The following is a 16,898-nucleotide window of genomic DNA, read 5'->3' on the forward strand; positions in this document are numbered from 1 at the left end:
GAACAGTTAGATGAACTGTTCTTAAACGTTTTATACCAAGTACCACCTCAGGATACGCCAGGTTCTCCAACTACTAGTTTAAATTAACAGTTATGGAAATATTATTAAACTAGAAAAGAAATATTGTACTGAATTTTGTTGAACTCCAATCCCAGACAAAAGGTAAAAAATCTACTATTTTACCGTTAAATTGTCTAATAATTATGTGTAACATATGGAAATATGTTCCTGGGCTGGGCCTAGCCCCCAGTGTCAGGATCCTAAAACCGCCTCTGTTATAAAGCAGTAATGATGTGCTAATGAACTCAACAAAATGTTGCATCTGTAAGCTATGATTATATATCATCATAATAACATGCAACAGAAAACTGACTTAAATTGATAGGACAGCTAGTCAAATTAAACAGAAAATACATAAATACAAAAACCCAAATTATTTAAAAAAGTTATACTTCCATAGACTAAAAAACAACAAGTCGGGGAGTATATTAAAAACATAAAATATAGGTTTAATTAATGGCGGTTATATCTATGAAATATGCCAGTAAATCAATGAAATGTAAATTTAACGCAGTTAAACGCACCTGCGCAGTCAGTGCCACCAACCATCAGTGTTTTAAAAGACATCAAATATGAAGCGTTTAAAATAGTGGGGAAGAAAAAAAAAAAAAAAAAACAAGATACACGTACCGGAATAAAGGTGTCGTTGTTCCTCTCGGTTTTAATTCTCTAAACGAGCCAAAAACAGGACAAACCGACTCCTGATCCCGTCTTTTTCCCGCTGCTGCTTCCACGGGCTGCGCGTGCCGTCCACCTCTCCAACGGTCCCTGTTCTGCCCGGCAGCGCGTGCAGAAGAGCCGACAGGGGGAGGGAATCACGCATGCGCGCTGACTCAGGTGCAGCGAACCCCCGCTCTCTCTGGTTCTATCGAACACGCCCACCTGTGGGTGTTCGGTCCAGATAAGCCCAATCAGCAGAGCCTCGGCTAAACATATAAACAATAATACACTTTATCACTCAACAGAAAGTGAGGAAAATTAAATATTATGCTTTTGAAGATAGAAGATATCAGTTTACAAAGAAATCCTTTAGAAACCAGAAACATTTATAAACAGAAAATAACTAAAAAACCGAACTTTCCTGTGAACCATTGAACTAGTATTTATAAGCACTGTTTCACATCTAAACTGAGTGGAATTGAACAACTTCTGCCACCTGTGAACAGATGGCAGCCCATCATGATTGGAGAAGATGAATGTCCAGATTTTGCAAACAGATGATGAATATAATCATGTTTGAACTTTATATTTCTCTTTGGGATTAATAAAGTATTTTTGAGTTGAATTGAATTGAAAATTTAAATGGCGCAGATTCACAACGGGATCTACAAAAAACATCCAATTTATATACAGTAATGCAGTCAGTTCGATCAAATTATACAAGCAGATTCAAAGCTAATTAGAATGTAGCTCTTAATTAATGCAGTCACGTTCTGTTTATAATTGAAGCAGGCAAAAGCTTTTCTAGCTGATTGCATTCAGTCACTGACCTTGCAGCAATCCCTCATACCGACCTTGCATGTAGCAACAGTGGAAACCAAAACTCCCCTTTAATTTAACAAGAAGAAACCTCCAGCAGAACCAGAACCTGGCTCAGTGTGAGCGGCCATTTGCTGCAACCGACTGGGGGTTAAAGATAACAGAGCATACACACAGAAAACACCGAAGCGCTCACCCAGGAGTACTTTCTATTTTAAAGAAAAAGTTTAGCAGTAGTCCCTTTAGTGGCTTCAATTGCTTTGTGTAGGAGAGAGTTAAGGTTAAACACAGAAATATGGGATCAATAGAAAGAGGACATGAGGGAAGTTATTGGCAGCAATATCTCAGCTGATGCCCCCCTCCAGGAAGGTTTTACAGCCACCTTTGAAAGGATGAAATGATACAGATTAGCAGAATGATCAGGAGGGTACAACACCATAAAATATCACAAATCACCACTCTCAGGGGATGATCTTCAGTCTTAAATCCTGTGTTACACTGACCAAAGACCTTGATGGAGCATTGTTTTATTTATTAAGACACCCAGTAATGGTTATAAACACAACAAAGATTTTTATTTAGCTTTCAGTCTTGGCAGTTTCATGAGCTCTTTTCTCTTTGGGTTCAATTTGACACTTTGTACAAATCTTTCTCCAAGTAGATAATGAGGCACTCTTTGTAGAGAAAGTTCTGTTCTCAGATTGAAAAGTCGAAGGAAATAAGCCTGGATGCAGAGCACGCATTCACAGACGCAGACTGACAAACAGTGGCACTGATTGTTGTTGTTGCCAGGTGGATAATCGTCTGTTTCTAAAGCAATCAGAGCAACACAGGCTCAAACAGACCAGAGCCTTGGTATAAAAATCACTGCATCCATCTCCTGTATAAAGACAGACACACTCCACGACACACTCATCCACCCTGATGTACCTCTGTGTTCTGAATTAGATTAAAACACACTGAGATAACTAGTCAAAGCCATTTCTTTGTTATGCTGCTTTTGTTGAACATTAGAAAAACTCCATTGTGTTTTATTTTTAGGTTCTGCTTTGCTGATCAACGTTGACTCATGTCAATGACTCACAGGAATCCCCTTTTATCCCAAGCTTTGAAACGGTGCAAGGTAATTAACTATATGTACATATGAAGTTAAATTTCATGGAAAATGTTGGCCAAGCCTTGAATAATAATGTACATATACACCCATGGTCACTTTATTAAGTAAAGAGGAGATTTAAGTGGCCTTGAACGTGATATGGTTGTTAGAGCCAGACCATCTGGTCTGAGTAGGTAGAAAATTGCTGATCTACTAGGATTTTCACAGCCAATCATCTCCCAGATTTACAAAGAATGGTCAGAAAAAGATAAGGCACCCATAGAGCAGCTGTTCTGAGGACAAAAATGCCCTGTTAATGTCAGAAGAGAATGGGTAGATGGGTCCAATGTGATGGAAAAGCAACAGAAGCTCAGATAACATCTCGTTACAACCAAGGTATGCAGAAGACCATCTCTAAACACACAACGTGCCGAGCCTTAAAACAGACTGTCTTTAATCTTTTAGCTTTCAGATATATGCTTTTTAGGGCTGCACCGTGCAGTTGGTAGCATTGTTGCCTTGCAGCGAAAACGTCAAGCATTCGAATCCTGGTCTGGGGTGTTTATGCATGGAGTTTATGTGTTCTCCTTATGCATGGATGGGTTCTCTCCCGGTACTCCAGCTTCCTCCCACAGTCCAAAATCATGACTTGGGTCAGTTGGTTACTCTAAATTGTTCTTAGGGGTGTGTGTATGATTGTGTCTGTGTCGTCAGGGGTGGACCGGCAAACTGGGGCGTTTAGACGATGGATACATCAATATGTTTTCACCACTTAAATTTGGTTTTTAAAAGCACTGGCTGTTAGGCAACGCACTGCTTGTAGCACGCTAAGACGTAGGACAGGTTAATTCATGTTTAATTGATTTACATTAAAGCTTAATTTGTTACAAAAAAGATTTTACAGCTTAAATCTGATCTGTAGATACTGTTTAAAAAACAAAGTGAATGATTTTCAGATCCTGTTGAGAAGCATTATTTAGTTTAAACAAAATATGGAAGGCCTGGAAATAGCTTTTATGTAAAGAGTCATTGTCATTTTGGCACCCTGCGAGTAGAAATACTGTTCAGGCAAATCTGTTATTTTATTCTCCCTCAAACTTTAGTTTTAAACTTTTTTTTTTCTCAAATTGGATAAATTAATGTAAACAGCAAAGTAAAAAAAACACCCTGAAAGGTTTAATTTAGAGCATCTCAAATGTCTTCCTGTAACCCAAGGATCAGTTTCCTCTTCTTCCACCAAAACACTTTATTTCCCAGCATTCTTCAGGCTTCAAAGTGAAAGCCAGGAGGAGGAAGAAGGGAAAATTCAAACTGTGGGAGTGGAAAGTACCTGAAATCCAATCAGTTAAACGGCTCTGTAAAAATCACATAATACCCAACAAAAATACGGACAGTCATGTTTTTCTCTCAAAATGGTGTAATTGGCAGACTTAACACACACCTTACAATCAGTAATAGAAAAACTTTATCGGTACACTTTCTTTCTTATTTAGCCTCAAATCAACTCTGCATGATGAATTGCATAATTTGTTGTGCAAATAGCCGAGACGTCGTCTCACCCACAGTCCACTGGAGAAATCCCAGGAAAAAAAAACAACCTTACTGTCGATGTTGGAAAACCGGTTTGGAAAAAACATGAACATTACCTGCATGAAATCCTCACCAGGTGAAAATACCAGGAAAATAACAGAAAACAGACAGGTCAGCTGCTGAAGCAAGTTGAGAACTAATCAGGAACCTTCCAGAAGTCGAGGTTAAAAGAACGAGGCAAAAAGCAGATATGAAGAAAAGGTCAAAGGTTTTGACTCTATGCTCCAAGAATGTAGAAAGTAAAGAAACTAACTTATAGTCTAACCATTTTTACCAACAGGTCAATTTTCCCAAATGAAACAAGCAATTTTGCTCCATAATCACCTTTTATCAAGAGTCTAGAAGAATAAACAACTTTGATTTCAAAATAATACTGAAACACGAATATAAACAGATTACATCTAAAAACAGTTTAAATCAAACAGTCAGTCATTTCCTACCACTTATTACATAGTGGGTCACGGGGAAGCTGGTGCCTATCTCCAGCAGTCTATGGGCGAGAGGCGGAGTTAAATCAAACAATTAAAACATAAATTAAATAAATCTCTCCTATAAGGCACAATTTATTCTGTTTGGCAGCTAAAGCATTATTAAAGTTGGGACTTCAGTTCACACAAGGATCCACTGTCTTGGCATAGCTAGTTTTATTATTAATGTAATGAAAAAAAAAGGAAATACATTCATAGATGTTAATACAAGGGTCATGAGAAACATGTGAAGCAGATTAAAGCTTAAAATGAATGAAAAGGCAAAGAACATTCATTAGGAAAAGAGATTATAATTAAAGCAAACTAAATCTCTTCTTTTCAGTTCTTTTGGTCGTATATTTATGGAGATTTATCCTGGAAACGTTTTAAAGGTTTCTGTGTTGAAGAAGTGCTCAGATAACGTAGCCTTCTAATAAAACTAACCACTCACTCATCCCCTTAAAGACTAAACCTAGTTAGGAAAACAATAAAGGCCAGGAAATAAACTATAGGTGCAGAAAGCTGTATACCATCTGTAGTGAGACAACACCACAACAAACTAAGAGTCCTCCACACTGGATGGAGGGTATGCTAGGAGATACAAAACAATAAAAACATTAGAACATGGACGGTCTTTGCATGGTTCTTGGTGAGGTTTTCCAGGAAATTATAAGAACATAGTGGGAACTTCATCGTCATGGACAAACATGGACAACACGTCTTGTAGGTCTGGTTGGTCTTCTGGAATCTGAAGCAGGACTGTCCAGACCAACCTCCAGCCTTAGGTACGTCATACCTTACGTACCTACAGGGGTTGGACAATGAAACTGAAACACCTGTCATTTTAGTGTGGGAGGTTTCATGGTTAAATTGGACCAGCCTGGTAGCCAGTCTTCATTGATTGCACATTGCACCAGTAAGAGCAGAGTGTGAAGGTTCAATTAGCAGGGTAAGAGCACAGTTTTGTTCAAAATATTGAAATGCACACAACATTATGGGTGATATACCAGAGTTCAAAAGAGGACAAATTGTTGGTGCACGTCTTGCTGGCGCATCTGTGACCAAGACAGCAAGTCTTTGTGATGTATCAAGAGCCACGGTATCCAGGGTAATGTCAGCATACCACCAAGAAGGATGAACCACATCCAACAGGATTAACTGTGGACGCAAGAAGAAGCTGTCTGAAAAGGATGTTCGGGTGCTAACCCGGATTGTATCCAAAAAACATAAAACCACGGCCGCACAAATCACAGCAGAATTAAATGTGCACCTCAACTCTCCTGTTTCCACCAGAACTGTCCGTCGGGAGCTCCACAGGGTCAATATACACGGCCGGGCTGCTATAGCAAAACCTTTGGTCACTCATGCCAATGCTAAACGTCAGTTTCAATGGTGCAAGGAGTGCAAATCGTGGGCTGTGGACAATGTGAAACATGTATTGTTCTCTGATGAGTCCACCTTTACTGTTTTCCCCACATCCAGGAGAGTTACGGTGTGGAGAAGCCCCAAAGAAGCGTACCACCCAGACTGTTGCATGCCCAGAGTGAAGCATGGGGGTGGATCAGTGATGGTTTGGGCTGCCATATCATGGCATTCCCTTGGCCCAATACTTGTGCTAGATGGGCACGTCACTGCCAAGGACTACCGAACCATTCTTGAGGACCATGTGCATCCAATGGTTCAAACATTGTATCCTGAAGGCGGTGCCGTGTATCAGGATGACAATGCACCAATACACACAGCAAGACTGGTGAAAGATTGGTTTGATGAACATGAAAGTGAAGTTGAACATCTCCCATGGCCTGCACAGTCACCAGATCTAAACATTATTGAGCCACTTTGAGGTGTTTTGGAGGAGCGAGTCAGGAAACGTTTTCCTCCACCAGTATCACGTAGTGACCTGGCCACTATCCTGCAAGAAGAATGGCTTAAAATCCCTCTGACCACTGTGCAGGACTTGTATATGTCATTCCCAAGACGAATTGATGATGTATTGGCCACAAAAGGAGGCCCTACACCATACTAATAAATTATTGTGGTCTAAAACCAGGTGTTTCAGTTTCATTGTCCAACCCCTGTACGTACGTTATACCTCTGGGATTAGTGTTGTGCTGGCATGGCGCGATCCTACTATACTCAGCTTTGAGCCAAGCTTTGAGGCCAGGCCATGGCGCAATCGTGGGCGTAGGTGTCAGGATGTTTTATGGAAGGTGCTGCTGATGTATAGTGTGGATTTACTGAGCAGGAGAGCTACTTAGGGATGTAGAAGGGTGAGATCTTTCGGGACTTCATTACGTGTTTTAAGAGTAAGAGATCCATAAGGCTACTGAACATGCATCAAACGTCTTTAGGGAGGTTTGATCGCCTTGAATGTGAAGCAGAACCGACCACACCAGGCTTCATTTTGGAGACACTGAAAACAGCACAAGTAGTCAGTTTGATGAGTACCGTCAGCATCGTGGCATCATGCAGGTCTAAGCTCTGAAAGAGGTTTCCCAAATTTGCTGCGATCCAGCCATGTTCCCATAAAGCATGGAGGGTCTTCATCCAGTGTGATGCCATCCTAAAACACTGCTAAGGACAGAAAATATAAACCCACCTTTTCCCTTTTTAGTTAGTTGGTGTTATAAGCAGAGGGAAATAATTTCACTGTATTATCTTTAAAACCTGCTGAAAACAACTGTTAATACAAACCTTCCTCCAGCTACAAAGAAAGTAACATCATCGACATATGGTGATGTTTTGTTTCCCTTTTTGGTTTGTAGCAAATAAGTTGTATTAGTTTTATTAAACCTGATAAATTAGGTTATAATAAATGACAAACTTGCATCCTAATATAATTAAAGTTGTGTTTTCCTCCGGCCATAACAGAGAGAAGCTGAATAAACATCAGGCTTGGATACAGATAAAACGCTGCCTGAAGCAACAAGTCACATCAGTTTTTATCCTGAAACCAGTCAGGAAATCAAACTCACCCAAATATTTGGATTTATGATTAAATGTTCCTTTAAAGAGCAGCCAAAAAGGCAACACTAATGACACGCAGCAACAGAACAAGCTTGAAGAACCGCGGAGCTTTCTGACCCACAGAACAGCTAACAGGATGTTCCTCACATTAAATAAAAGGCCAGGTAATTCCAGGTAATTAAATACCAGCTGAACAACAAAGAAGACATCGTCATCAACATAGAAACAAGATGAAGTTTTAGTCTTCGGTCCACCAAAATGAGCGCTACTGAAACTAAATCTGGGTCCAGCGGGTTCAAAATTAACCTCCATGCTTTGGCTTCAAAGAAGTCTAGCTGGGACACGGCCTGATCCAAACTACTGGTTCCTGTAAGCTGGTTAAAGTAAATCTCTAGAAAAGGTTTGAAAGCTGAATCTGCTGCTGAGAAGTTCGACTCACAGACCTGATGTTTCCTGACACCAGATATTTGGAGTCAGGGTGGAGGTTTGGTAACATTTCACTGAATCTTCATGGGGTTCAGCTTTTAAAAGACTATTTTTCTCTGGTGTTTTGAGGTGAAATTAGGAGATGTGATGTCAGAGTTGCCTGAATGTTTAGTTTTCTAATAAAAGGGAACACAAACAGAGGTGCGTGTTTTAATCGGCTCAGGGTTGAGATCCCTAATCCCCTCTGAAGTTGTTTTCCAGCTGTGGCGTTGAGGCACCTTCTGTGAGTTTCTGGCTGCAGCGGCAGCAGATTTTAAAGTTCAAAGCCAGGCTTAGTGCCTCACAGAGGATTAGACGGATTTACTGAACAACGCGGAGCAGAGGAAACAAAGAGGGCTACGTTTCAACATTTCTTGCTATTCTTCCCCATAAAGTTGGTAAATAATATAAATCTGAAAAACTGACAACTCAAGAAATTTTAAACAATAAATGTAATTTTAGAACAACTTTATATCATCTTTTACGATAACCCAAGTATCCCATTCATCACCCAAAATAAATTACTCGTAGTTTCTGGAGCTTCAAGCGACACATTTTAGTCCCTTCAGCTGATTCTGCTGAGTGTCAACTCTCCTCCACCCAGGAGGGGGCGTCCACGCTGGACATGTTGAGGTATTCAACAGCCTGCTGCATGTTCTTCTCCAGAAAACTGTGACATGACATGCAGTGAGCAGCGATGGCGCTGTGGAGCAGCCATAACTGATTGTGGAGGACTTTCACCTGTGGACAGATGGAGAAGCAAGGGTCAGTTGATTGGACCCATGTTGGGTCGGCAGCCGGATAAACTGTGACAGTAAATAACCAAGACAACAGGTAAAGTGTTTGTCTTTCATGTGAAAATAGCCCATATCCTTGTTCTCCTTCTCACCCTGTTGTCCTCCACCAGCTTGACTTTGATGGACAGATCGTCTCGGACTTTCTCATACTTCTCCCTCTGGCCCTGGAAGGTTTTCTGGGCCTGCTCCAGTTTAGGCACGGTGTTGGTGTCCCGTGGCCCCATGTTCAGCTCCTCCAGGTCCACTCGGTAGGCATCATACTCTATCCTGGATGTCAGGAGATTAGTCAGTTTAGAGGTTAGTCAGTTAAAAGCAAGGCTGGTGTAGCACCAACATTATGTTTCTGAACAGCTTCTCAGCAGAAACCGATGGTGAAGGACCTGAAAAGCTTGCTGAGGCTCTTGTCATTTTCAGATCTATTGTTGGACCTATTGCTAGATTATTTGACCCTACAGCGCCCCCACAGGTATTGTCACCCCATATAAAAAGCCTTAAAATAAATTCACTCATATAGAAGCAGAATATCTCATGCAGTAATTTACAAAAACCCAACCATTCATTTATTCTACCGGTTTTCAAAATGGGCAAGAGCAGAGAACATTTAAGTCTGGTAGATGTGCGTTGATCTCCAAAAGTCACAAAATGGCTTCAAAAACGACTGATCTGCTCAACCAAACCCAGAGAGATGAGCAACGGTTTAAAACAACTGGATCTGTGGCGAGCGAGGCTGGACGATGACCCAGTTTATCGGCCCACCACGCACAGTGAGGAGGACGGGAAGAGAGAGCTCACTGTTGGACAACTGCAGCAAAGGATGACGTCTTCGGGTCACCGAGTCTCCATAACTACAAGATGTTATTAACATGCCATTTTCTGTCCTACCACGACAAACAAGGACTTTACCCTGAACTGTGTGCTTCCACTGGATGAGAGATGGACCTTTCTGGCATCAGACACTCCAGCACAGAATTCGTATTTGGAAAAGCACCACACGCCCACTGTTCAGCATAGTGGAGGATCTGTGATGCTGTGGGCCTGTTTTTCTTCGAAAGACCCTGGGAACCTTGTTAGAGTACACCGCATCATGATCTCTTTAAAATGCTACTAACTGGTCCACCATGATATGGACATTAAAACAACAAGCTAACATTCTTGTAATTGGAAACATGCTAGTATTCATTTAGCCATAAACAAGTTAGTCTACCCTACATCCCTTAACGAACTGGGACACCCCTTAGCTCTCGGTGTGAGCCAGCGGAACAATGTCAATATCTTTCCATCCTATATATGTCCCGACCTGAAAAAACACCTAAATCATTTTCCACACTGTTCTGGAGAGCTCAGAAAATCCAGATGATACATTTTCAATAAATCTGTGTTTGTTTGATATGACGGTTTGTTACTACTGTGAAGCCTCGATGTTGACCTAAAAAGAAAGCCCCATAACAAACTGGAAATGCTGCTTACACTCCATTTTTCAACCCCCGACCCCCATCACGTAGTCCATTTCCCAGCATGCCTCTGTGTTCAGCTCTTTGTCCTGCAGGTGCAGAGATTCTCCTCTCTGCCTCTTGGCTGTGGAAGCTAAAAGAAAGGGGCCAAGTGTGTGTGCTCCGCCCACCTGGCAGCCTCGTACTGTTTGGCGTTGATCATGGTGTCCTCGATGGTTTTGTTCACCAGAGTGTTCATGTCGAAGGTGAAGCTGTTGATGGCTGACTGCAGAACCCCGGTGCTCTTTGACAGAAACCTCTGAGCCTCGGCGTTCATGCCAAACTCCACCTGCAGTGAGGTTACGATCTTTTAAGGTTCAGATGAGTAAAAGGACGAGTCTGACTCTGAATCAGCTGAAACATCAGAGTCAAGCTTTTGAGCACGAAAACCAGCTGCTAGTTGTAGATGTACTGAAGGAGAGAAGATATTCCCAGGACTCACGTGGAGGTCCTTTGATTTGACGCTGAGGTCGTTGAAGGTGTCCCCCAGAGTCTTCTGGATGGAAGAGAACTGAGCGAACTGATTGGCCAGCGTCTGAGCCAGCTTGGCCATGTGATCGTAGCGCTGCCGGTCGTCTTTGAGCAGCTCGAGGCGCGGCTCCAGGTCCAGATCCACCGTACGGGAGCCTCTGCCGAGCTTCTCGGCCAGAGCCTGCCGGGTGCACTGCAATAGGAAAGACGTCCCTCCTGATCAGATCTGTTATCCATTAATAAACCTGCGAGGTTAGGCTCCACCCACCTTATATTTGCTGATGCTCCACTTGCGGACCCTCTCCAGCTTCTCGGTGGCTGGGTTCTTGTTGCTGGCTTCAATGACCACAGGTCCACCATCTGGTTTCTGGTGCGTGACTGTGACCTCTGGAGACCAAAAATGACCACAACAACAAAATATCAGATTTTACCAGCAGCTTTCACAAAGAAAGACATGTTTGAGGTGTTTAAGGTGCTTCATATCCAGCGTTTACCTCTGCTCTGGTCTGTTTCCACAGAGACCTGTGCTGCTGCTGCCTCCGTTGAACAGTCAGCGCTGTCCTCATCTCCGTGGTTGCAGTTACTGTTTGTTTCCTGTTGAGAGAGTGGCAGCGGGTAAACAGATGCTGCCTCCAGTCCCTGACAGTGGATGTCGTCACATCTACAGTGCCTTGCAAAGGTATTCATTAGACTAGCTCACGTTGTGTCGCGGTACAACCACAAACTTCATTGCATTTTCATGGTATTTAAGTGACAGACCAAACAGGACACGACTGTGAAGTAGGAGGAGTATACAAAGTAAGGTCTGCGCAATATGAGAATCACACAATAAACACATCTGTTATGATAAATCCAGATTTTCCTCACTGTTCTACTCCTGATCTGTCATTTCAACGCTTCCCACCGTTCCTGTGACCTTTATGATTCCTCCAGCAGACTGAAGATGTTACTGGCATGCAAGGTGGGAAATTCTGACATTTGGATCATATTAAGCAACAAATATTGCATTCCAAACAGTCCTTAGCAATATTAATGCTGCACATACCGACATCGCAATGATGATACATTTGTATAGAATCGTGGAGCCCCATACATACTCTGATACCCCTGAATAAAATCCAGTACACTTGTGTTTATCTCAGTATAAATCCAAACCTACCAAGACATGCTCTTGTGCACACAGCAAATCAGGCTTTTATGGAGGAGTCTGAAGAAGAAAGCATTGTTGAAAGAAAACCATAAAAAGTCATGTTTGCAGTTTTCCACAAGCTCTGATTTAACGTTTTGACCATCAGTGTGTGTTGCACATCGCCTTATACATTCCATACCTACTGCAAAACATGGTGGTGGCAGCATCTTGCTGAGGGGATGCCTCTCTGTAGAACGGACACGGACGCTGGTCGGAGCTGATGGGAAGATGGAAGGAGCTAAATGCACGACAAGAGGCTGCAGAAGAGTTGAGATTCACCTTCCAGAAGGACAATGACCCGAAACGTACAACCAAAGCTACAGAGAGATGGTTTAGGTCAAAGCATATTTATGTGGTAGAATGGCCCAGTCAAAGTCCAGACCTAAATTCCCTTCAGAAGAATCAAACTTTTTGTGTGCTGATGCTCTCCATCCAAGCTAACGGGGCAGGAGCAATTTTTCAATGACAAACATTTCAGCTCTAGATGAGCAGCTGCTAGAGACGAGCCCTACTTACAGCTCTAACCACGACGGGCCACGGGTCCGTGAGGTACTGATTCATAGATAGTTCCAATGCACGCCACACTTTCCAGATTTCAATTTGTAAATATTTGAATCCATATAACATTTTTCTTTGAGTTGGATCAATCACTTAAAGGCCCAAAGAAACAGACTGAAGTCTTGTTTTTTTTTTTTTAGAAATTGAAAATGTTGAGGGGGTACTGTCAACTGAATGTATCAGACTAATTCTCTAAACTCTCATTTCCAGCTGCTTCTGAATGCACCATGATCCCAACAGCAAAGAGCTCAGGGGTCACAGTTACAATATGAAAGGTCGCTGTGGGAACCACAGTTAACCCCGGTCAATCGAGATCTGGATCAAAACCCAGTAGGGTTGCCATGTTGGCTACTCCTTCCTGCTGCCAACTGGCTGGGGACCAGGGAGGTCAGAGGTCACTGAAACACAGCCATCTGACACAGATGGTGCTCTGATTCTGCAGCAAAAACATAGGAGGGCGAGGCTGGTCCTCACAACAACAGAAAGACCAGCTCACAACTGCGGAAGGCTGAGAGGAAGTCAGCTCAAAGCTGCCGTGTCACAGTGAAGAGGCAGAGGAACACGTGATGATGAAGAACGAGCCCCACAGGGCCCATGCGTGCTTTAACAAAGGTTACATCAAACTCGATTCTTTTCCCATTTCTACAGCGAGAACGTAAACAGTCCAATGAAAAACATTCATTTTCTTTCTCTCAGTTCAAACTGGTTTGTCCTTTGAGCAAACATCCTCATGACATCTCACCTTTGGAGGGTTTTTGTCTTCCTCTGTGGTGTTGGACGCTGCACTAACGTCTCCTTTCTCCCCCAATGCCTCCATCATTTTCTTTTTCTCCGTCTCACTCAGTTCACACTCTGGTTTCTCCTTTGAGCAAACATCCTCATGACATCCCACCTTCGGAGGGGCTACTTCTTCCTCTGTGGCGTTGGACGCGTCACTGTCCTTTATCTCCTCCGATGCCTCCATCATCTTGTGGGCGTTTGTGTTACTGTGAGTAAATTCCCCTAAAACACATCAGGAAGTGTACATTCTTATATCAATCTAAATAACACAATAAAGACAACATTTAGAAACATTTAGATTCAATTCGAACTTTTCAACGGGTTTAATTGCAGCTGTCATCCCAACCATCGCAGCTACCTGTGTTTGGTCGGATGTTTTATTTTGGGGTGCAGTATATTTTATTCACACTCTACATGGCAATAACTGACACTGTTCCTTCACATTTATCGTTTCTAAATCCCCGACATTTTCCAGACTCAAGTTTCTGCTTTTTTTTTTTTCCCTGGAGATTTAAATACGAAACCTTTATGATGAAATGTTCAAATAGAAATTTTATTTGCAGGTTCCACATATCACAAAACGACCCTGCTGAAACTGGCTTATGAGGTCAGTATAGGTCATTTTACTGCTCCTTGGCATCTGGACTAACTTTAACCAGCTTTATTTAACATCTGTAACTCCCGCATTCACGGAATAAGGATTGGAGTATCTTACAATAAATGTGAATTATTTAGAGCAACGGTTTTGCTTTAAGTTTACCTTTATTATCTTTGCAAAAACAAACAAAGCTTAGCAGTTCTGGTGTTTTCAGATTGTATTTTATATGATGCTTCCAGTCTCGTTAAACTTCTCTAAACATGTCCTATGTCTCCCACTAGTGGCCAAAAAGCACATAACATGCAGATCTGCATCCATAAATGAGGGGTTTTTGCTGATTTTCTCCAGAGGGATTGACTTTAAACACATCTTGCAGCCTGAAAACACTCGTCAGACCGTCTGAAAGCAGAGACCGATGGCTGTGAAGACGAAGCTAAAACACAGAGGATGAAGAATAAACCTGCTGATAATCCCTGTGAGTCAGCCAACAAACCCTGTGTTTATCACGCGGTAAAATATGCTTCCACGAATAGGATGGCACTGAGGTAGTGTCTGCAGCTTCCCGGCACTGGTTATAAACTTAAAACTTTTTATAAGCTGAGGACAAAGTGCACAGATCTCATCTTTGATGAATAAGACAATACAACAGAAAAACCCTGACCTTTGACCTACAAACCATCTCCACTGAGTACATCTTTTGTTATTTGAGCAATCATGTGTGGAAACGGTGTGTTGCAGCATAAATGCATGACAAGAAGAAACGAAAGCCTTTAACCAGCAGGTATTATCTGTAGTTCTGTTCACGGCTTCCGCATACAGGTAGCAAACTGCAGTGGGCTGCGTTTTCAAGGTGTGGTCACCTGCATCAAGGCAGAAATGCCTGGAAACCTTCAGGACCCGCCTCAGGGAACTTTGCTCGGCTCCACTGACTCCAGAAAACGTTCATTAAACGTATCAGACAGGATTTTACTGTTCAGTTAAATGTTCCAACTATCTTGTTGTCACTGCTTGCCTGCTGATATCCTGCAGATGAATTTTGTTTCAACACAATGAAAACACCTTAAAACTAGAATTTGGAGAATTTGCACATGCAGTGGAACAGGTTACCATATAAAGCACTGTGCATAAATCTTGAGTCATCCCTGCCTTTCATTATATTTCCTTCCAAGCAATGCAAAACCTTCTTGTAATCATTTAAAGTGGTCTCCAGGCTTTCTTAAGGTCTTCATTTCAGACTTTTTCACCCATTTTAAAGACCTTTAAGCAGCCTGCATCACAGACACCATTCTTTTTAGATAAATCTACTAAATATCCCCCATATGAGACAACTTGACAGACAGAAATATGATTTAAGGACCAACAGAGTGATTCCTAATGAGCTACACTGAAAACTTGACATACCCCTCATATATGAATGAACACTATGGACAGTTGTGTTCAGTGTTCCTGAAGGGTGTGTTCATTGCAAGGTGTTAATGTCCCTAAACGTTACTTCCACATAAACTTTAGTTCACAAATTTACAAGAAAACACCGAGTTTTAACAGCAGCAAACCGTTAATATCCAGTCGGCGCTGTTTGAGACATTAAAGCAAGTTTTTACCTTCAGGGCTGTTTAAAAAGCGGCTCCTCCTTTTTTCCTTCTTCTCCTCAACTTGTTGTCTGTCGGTTTTTCTAACGTTCCCGTCAACTCCTCATGTTTTAAAGCGTCAAACAGAAGATTTACAAAGTTGACGTTAAGAGCAAAGTAGCGAAACAAAAAAAAAAAAAAAAAAAAAAGTCAAACGCATCCGGAAGTGTTTTCTGAACGGGCTGTTTGTTACAGGGAGCGTTCGGTTTACTACCCGGGGCTTACCCGGAGGGGCGGTGATATTCACAGACCACAAGTGGTGCGTTACATTTCCATCTAAAGAAGTCCACGTCTGGAAATGACGTCACAGCCTTGTTCGGCGTTTTCTATCCAGGTCCAGGTTGGTGCATTCAGGGGTAGTCTCAGAGTGCCAAACTAATGCGGACATCTCTGGTCTGCTGAAATTCGTTTGTTAAATTGGTCCAGTCAAAGTTCAGACCTCAATCTAATTGAGAATCTGTGGCAAGACTTGAACATCAATGTTTACAGATGGTCTCCATTTTATCCGAATGAACCTAAAAAGAAAGGACAAACGTTTCAGTCTCTAGATGTACAAAGCTGGTAGAGACAGACCTGCAGCTGTGACTGCAGCTAAAGCTGCTCCTACACATTATTGACTCAGGGTGATAAATGCAAATGACAACCACACTTTATTAGATTTTCTTTGTTTTTCATTGGCAGCTGAGCTCCTTTAGTTTTATTTCATTCAAGCTTGTAGAAATAAATCTAACCAATCATTGGCAGTAACCAAAGTTGGCCTACATTAAAATAAGTATAGCTTCTCTGAAACTAATGACATAAATATCCCCCAGCATAAAAACATGATTTCCTTGATTTTTGTCTTTTCAGTGCTCATATTTAGACAGGGGGTTGAAGTATACACTTCTATTATGCACAACAACACAATAAACATGACAATTAAACAAGTTTGTTATGTAGAAAACTGAGATGTAGCCTACGTCATCCTGCCTGCTGACTGTCAGTAAACGTGACAGAAACAAAGAGAGACATTTGTTAATTGTTTTTATTTAGTAAAACACAGATACAAACTGTTGGGAAAAACTCTAAAATCCTCTTAAAACACATGTAAAAATGAAAACATCTTAAAACCAGACTCTTTCACAGAGTAAATACCGGGTTTAAATACTAAAACAATCGATTATTTATCTACTTACCGTTTTGTAATTGAGCGCCATCTTGTGGCCTGAGTCTAGAATAGGTCATGTTTTTCCTTATTTACAGCGCCTTGAATACCTTGTTGCG

The 16,898-nt window shown here is 41.8% G+C and overlaps 2 protein-coding genes across 3 annotated transcripts in view; both read right to left on the reverse strand.

Annotated features, from left to right (window-relative positions):
* The window catches only part of LOC124880066 (FH2 domain-containing protein 1-like), a 28,244-nt gene extending 27,336 nt beyond the window's left edge, over positions 1-908 (reverse strand). Inside the window, exon 1 of one of the 2 annotated variants that reach the window (XM_047384957.1) lies at positions 691-908. The gene's annotated coding sequence lies outside the window, so the exon portion shown is untranslated. The remainder of the gene's footprint in view (positions 1-690) is intronic. The other variant, XM_047384958.1, reaches the window with a different exon arrangement.
* Positions 909-8,577: 7,669 nt separating this feature from the next.
* On the reverse strand, positions 8,578-15,868 carry LOC124880129 (arfaptin-1-like). Its single transcript, XM_047385063.1, has 8 exons — positions 15,609-15,868; positions 13,372-13,631; positions 11,377-11,476; positions 11,151-11,269; positions 10,854-11,075; positions 10,543-10,700; positions 9,014-9,188; positions 8,578-8,865 (listed from the first exon to the last, which is right to left on the reverse strand). The coding sequence occupies exons 2-8, from the start codon at positions 13,594-13,596 to the stop codon at positions 8,710-8,712; spliced, it is 1,155 nt and encodes a 384-aa protein (XP_047241019.1). The 5' UTR covers positions 13,597-13,631; positions 15,609-15,868; the 3' UTR covers positions 8,578-8,709.
* Positions 15,869-16,898: the final 1,030 nt, after the last annotated feature.

The sequence above is a fragment of the Girardinichthys multiradiatus genome, chromosome 14, assembly GCF_021462225.1.
Source record: "Girardinichthys multiradiatus isolate DD_20200921_A chromosome 14, DD_fGirMul_XY1, whole genome shotgun sequence".
NCBI classification, from domain to species: Eukaryota; Metazoa; Chordata; class Actinopteri; order Cyprinodontiformes; family Goodeidae; genus Girardinichthys; species Girardinichthys multiradiatus.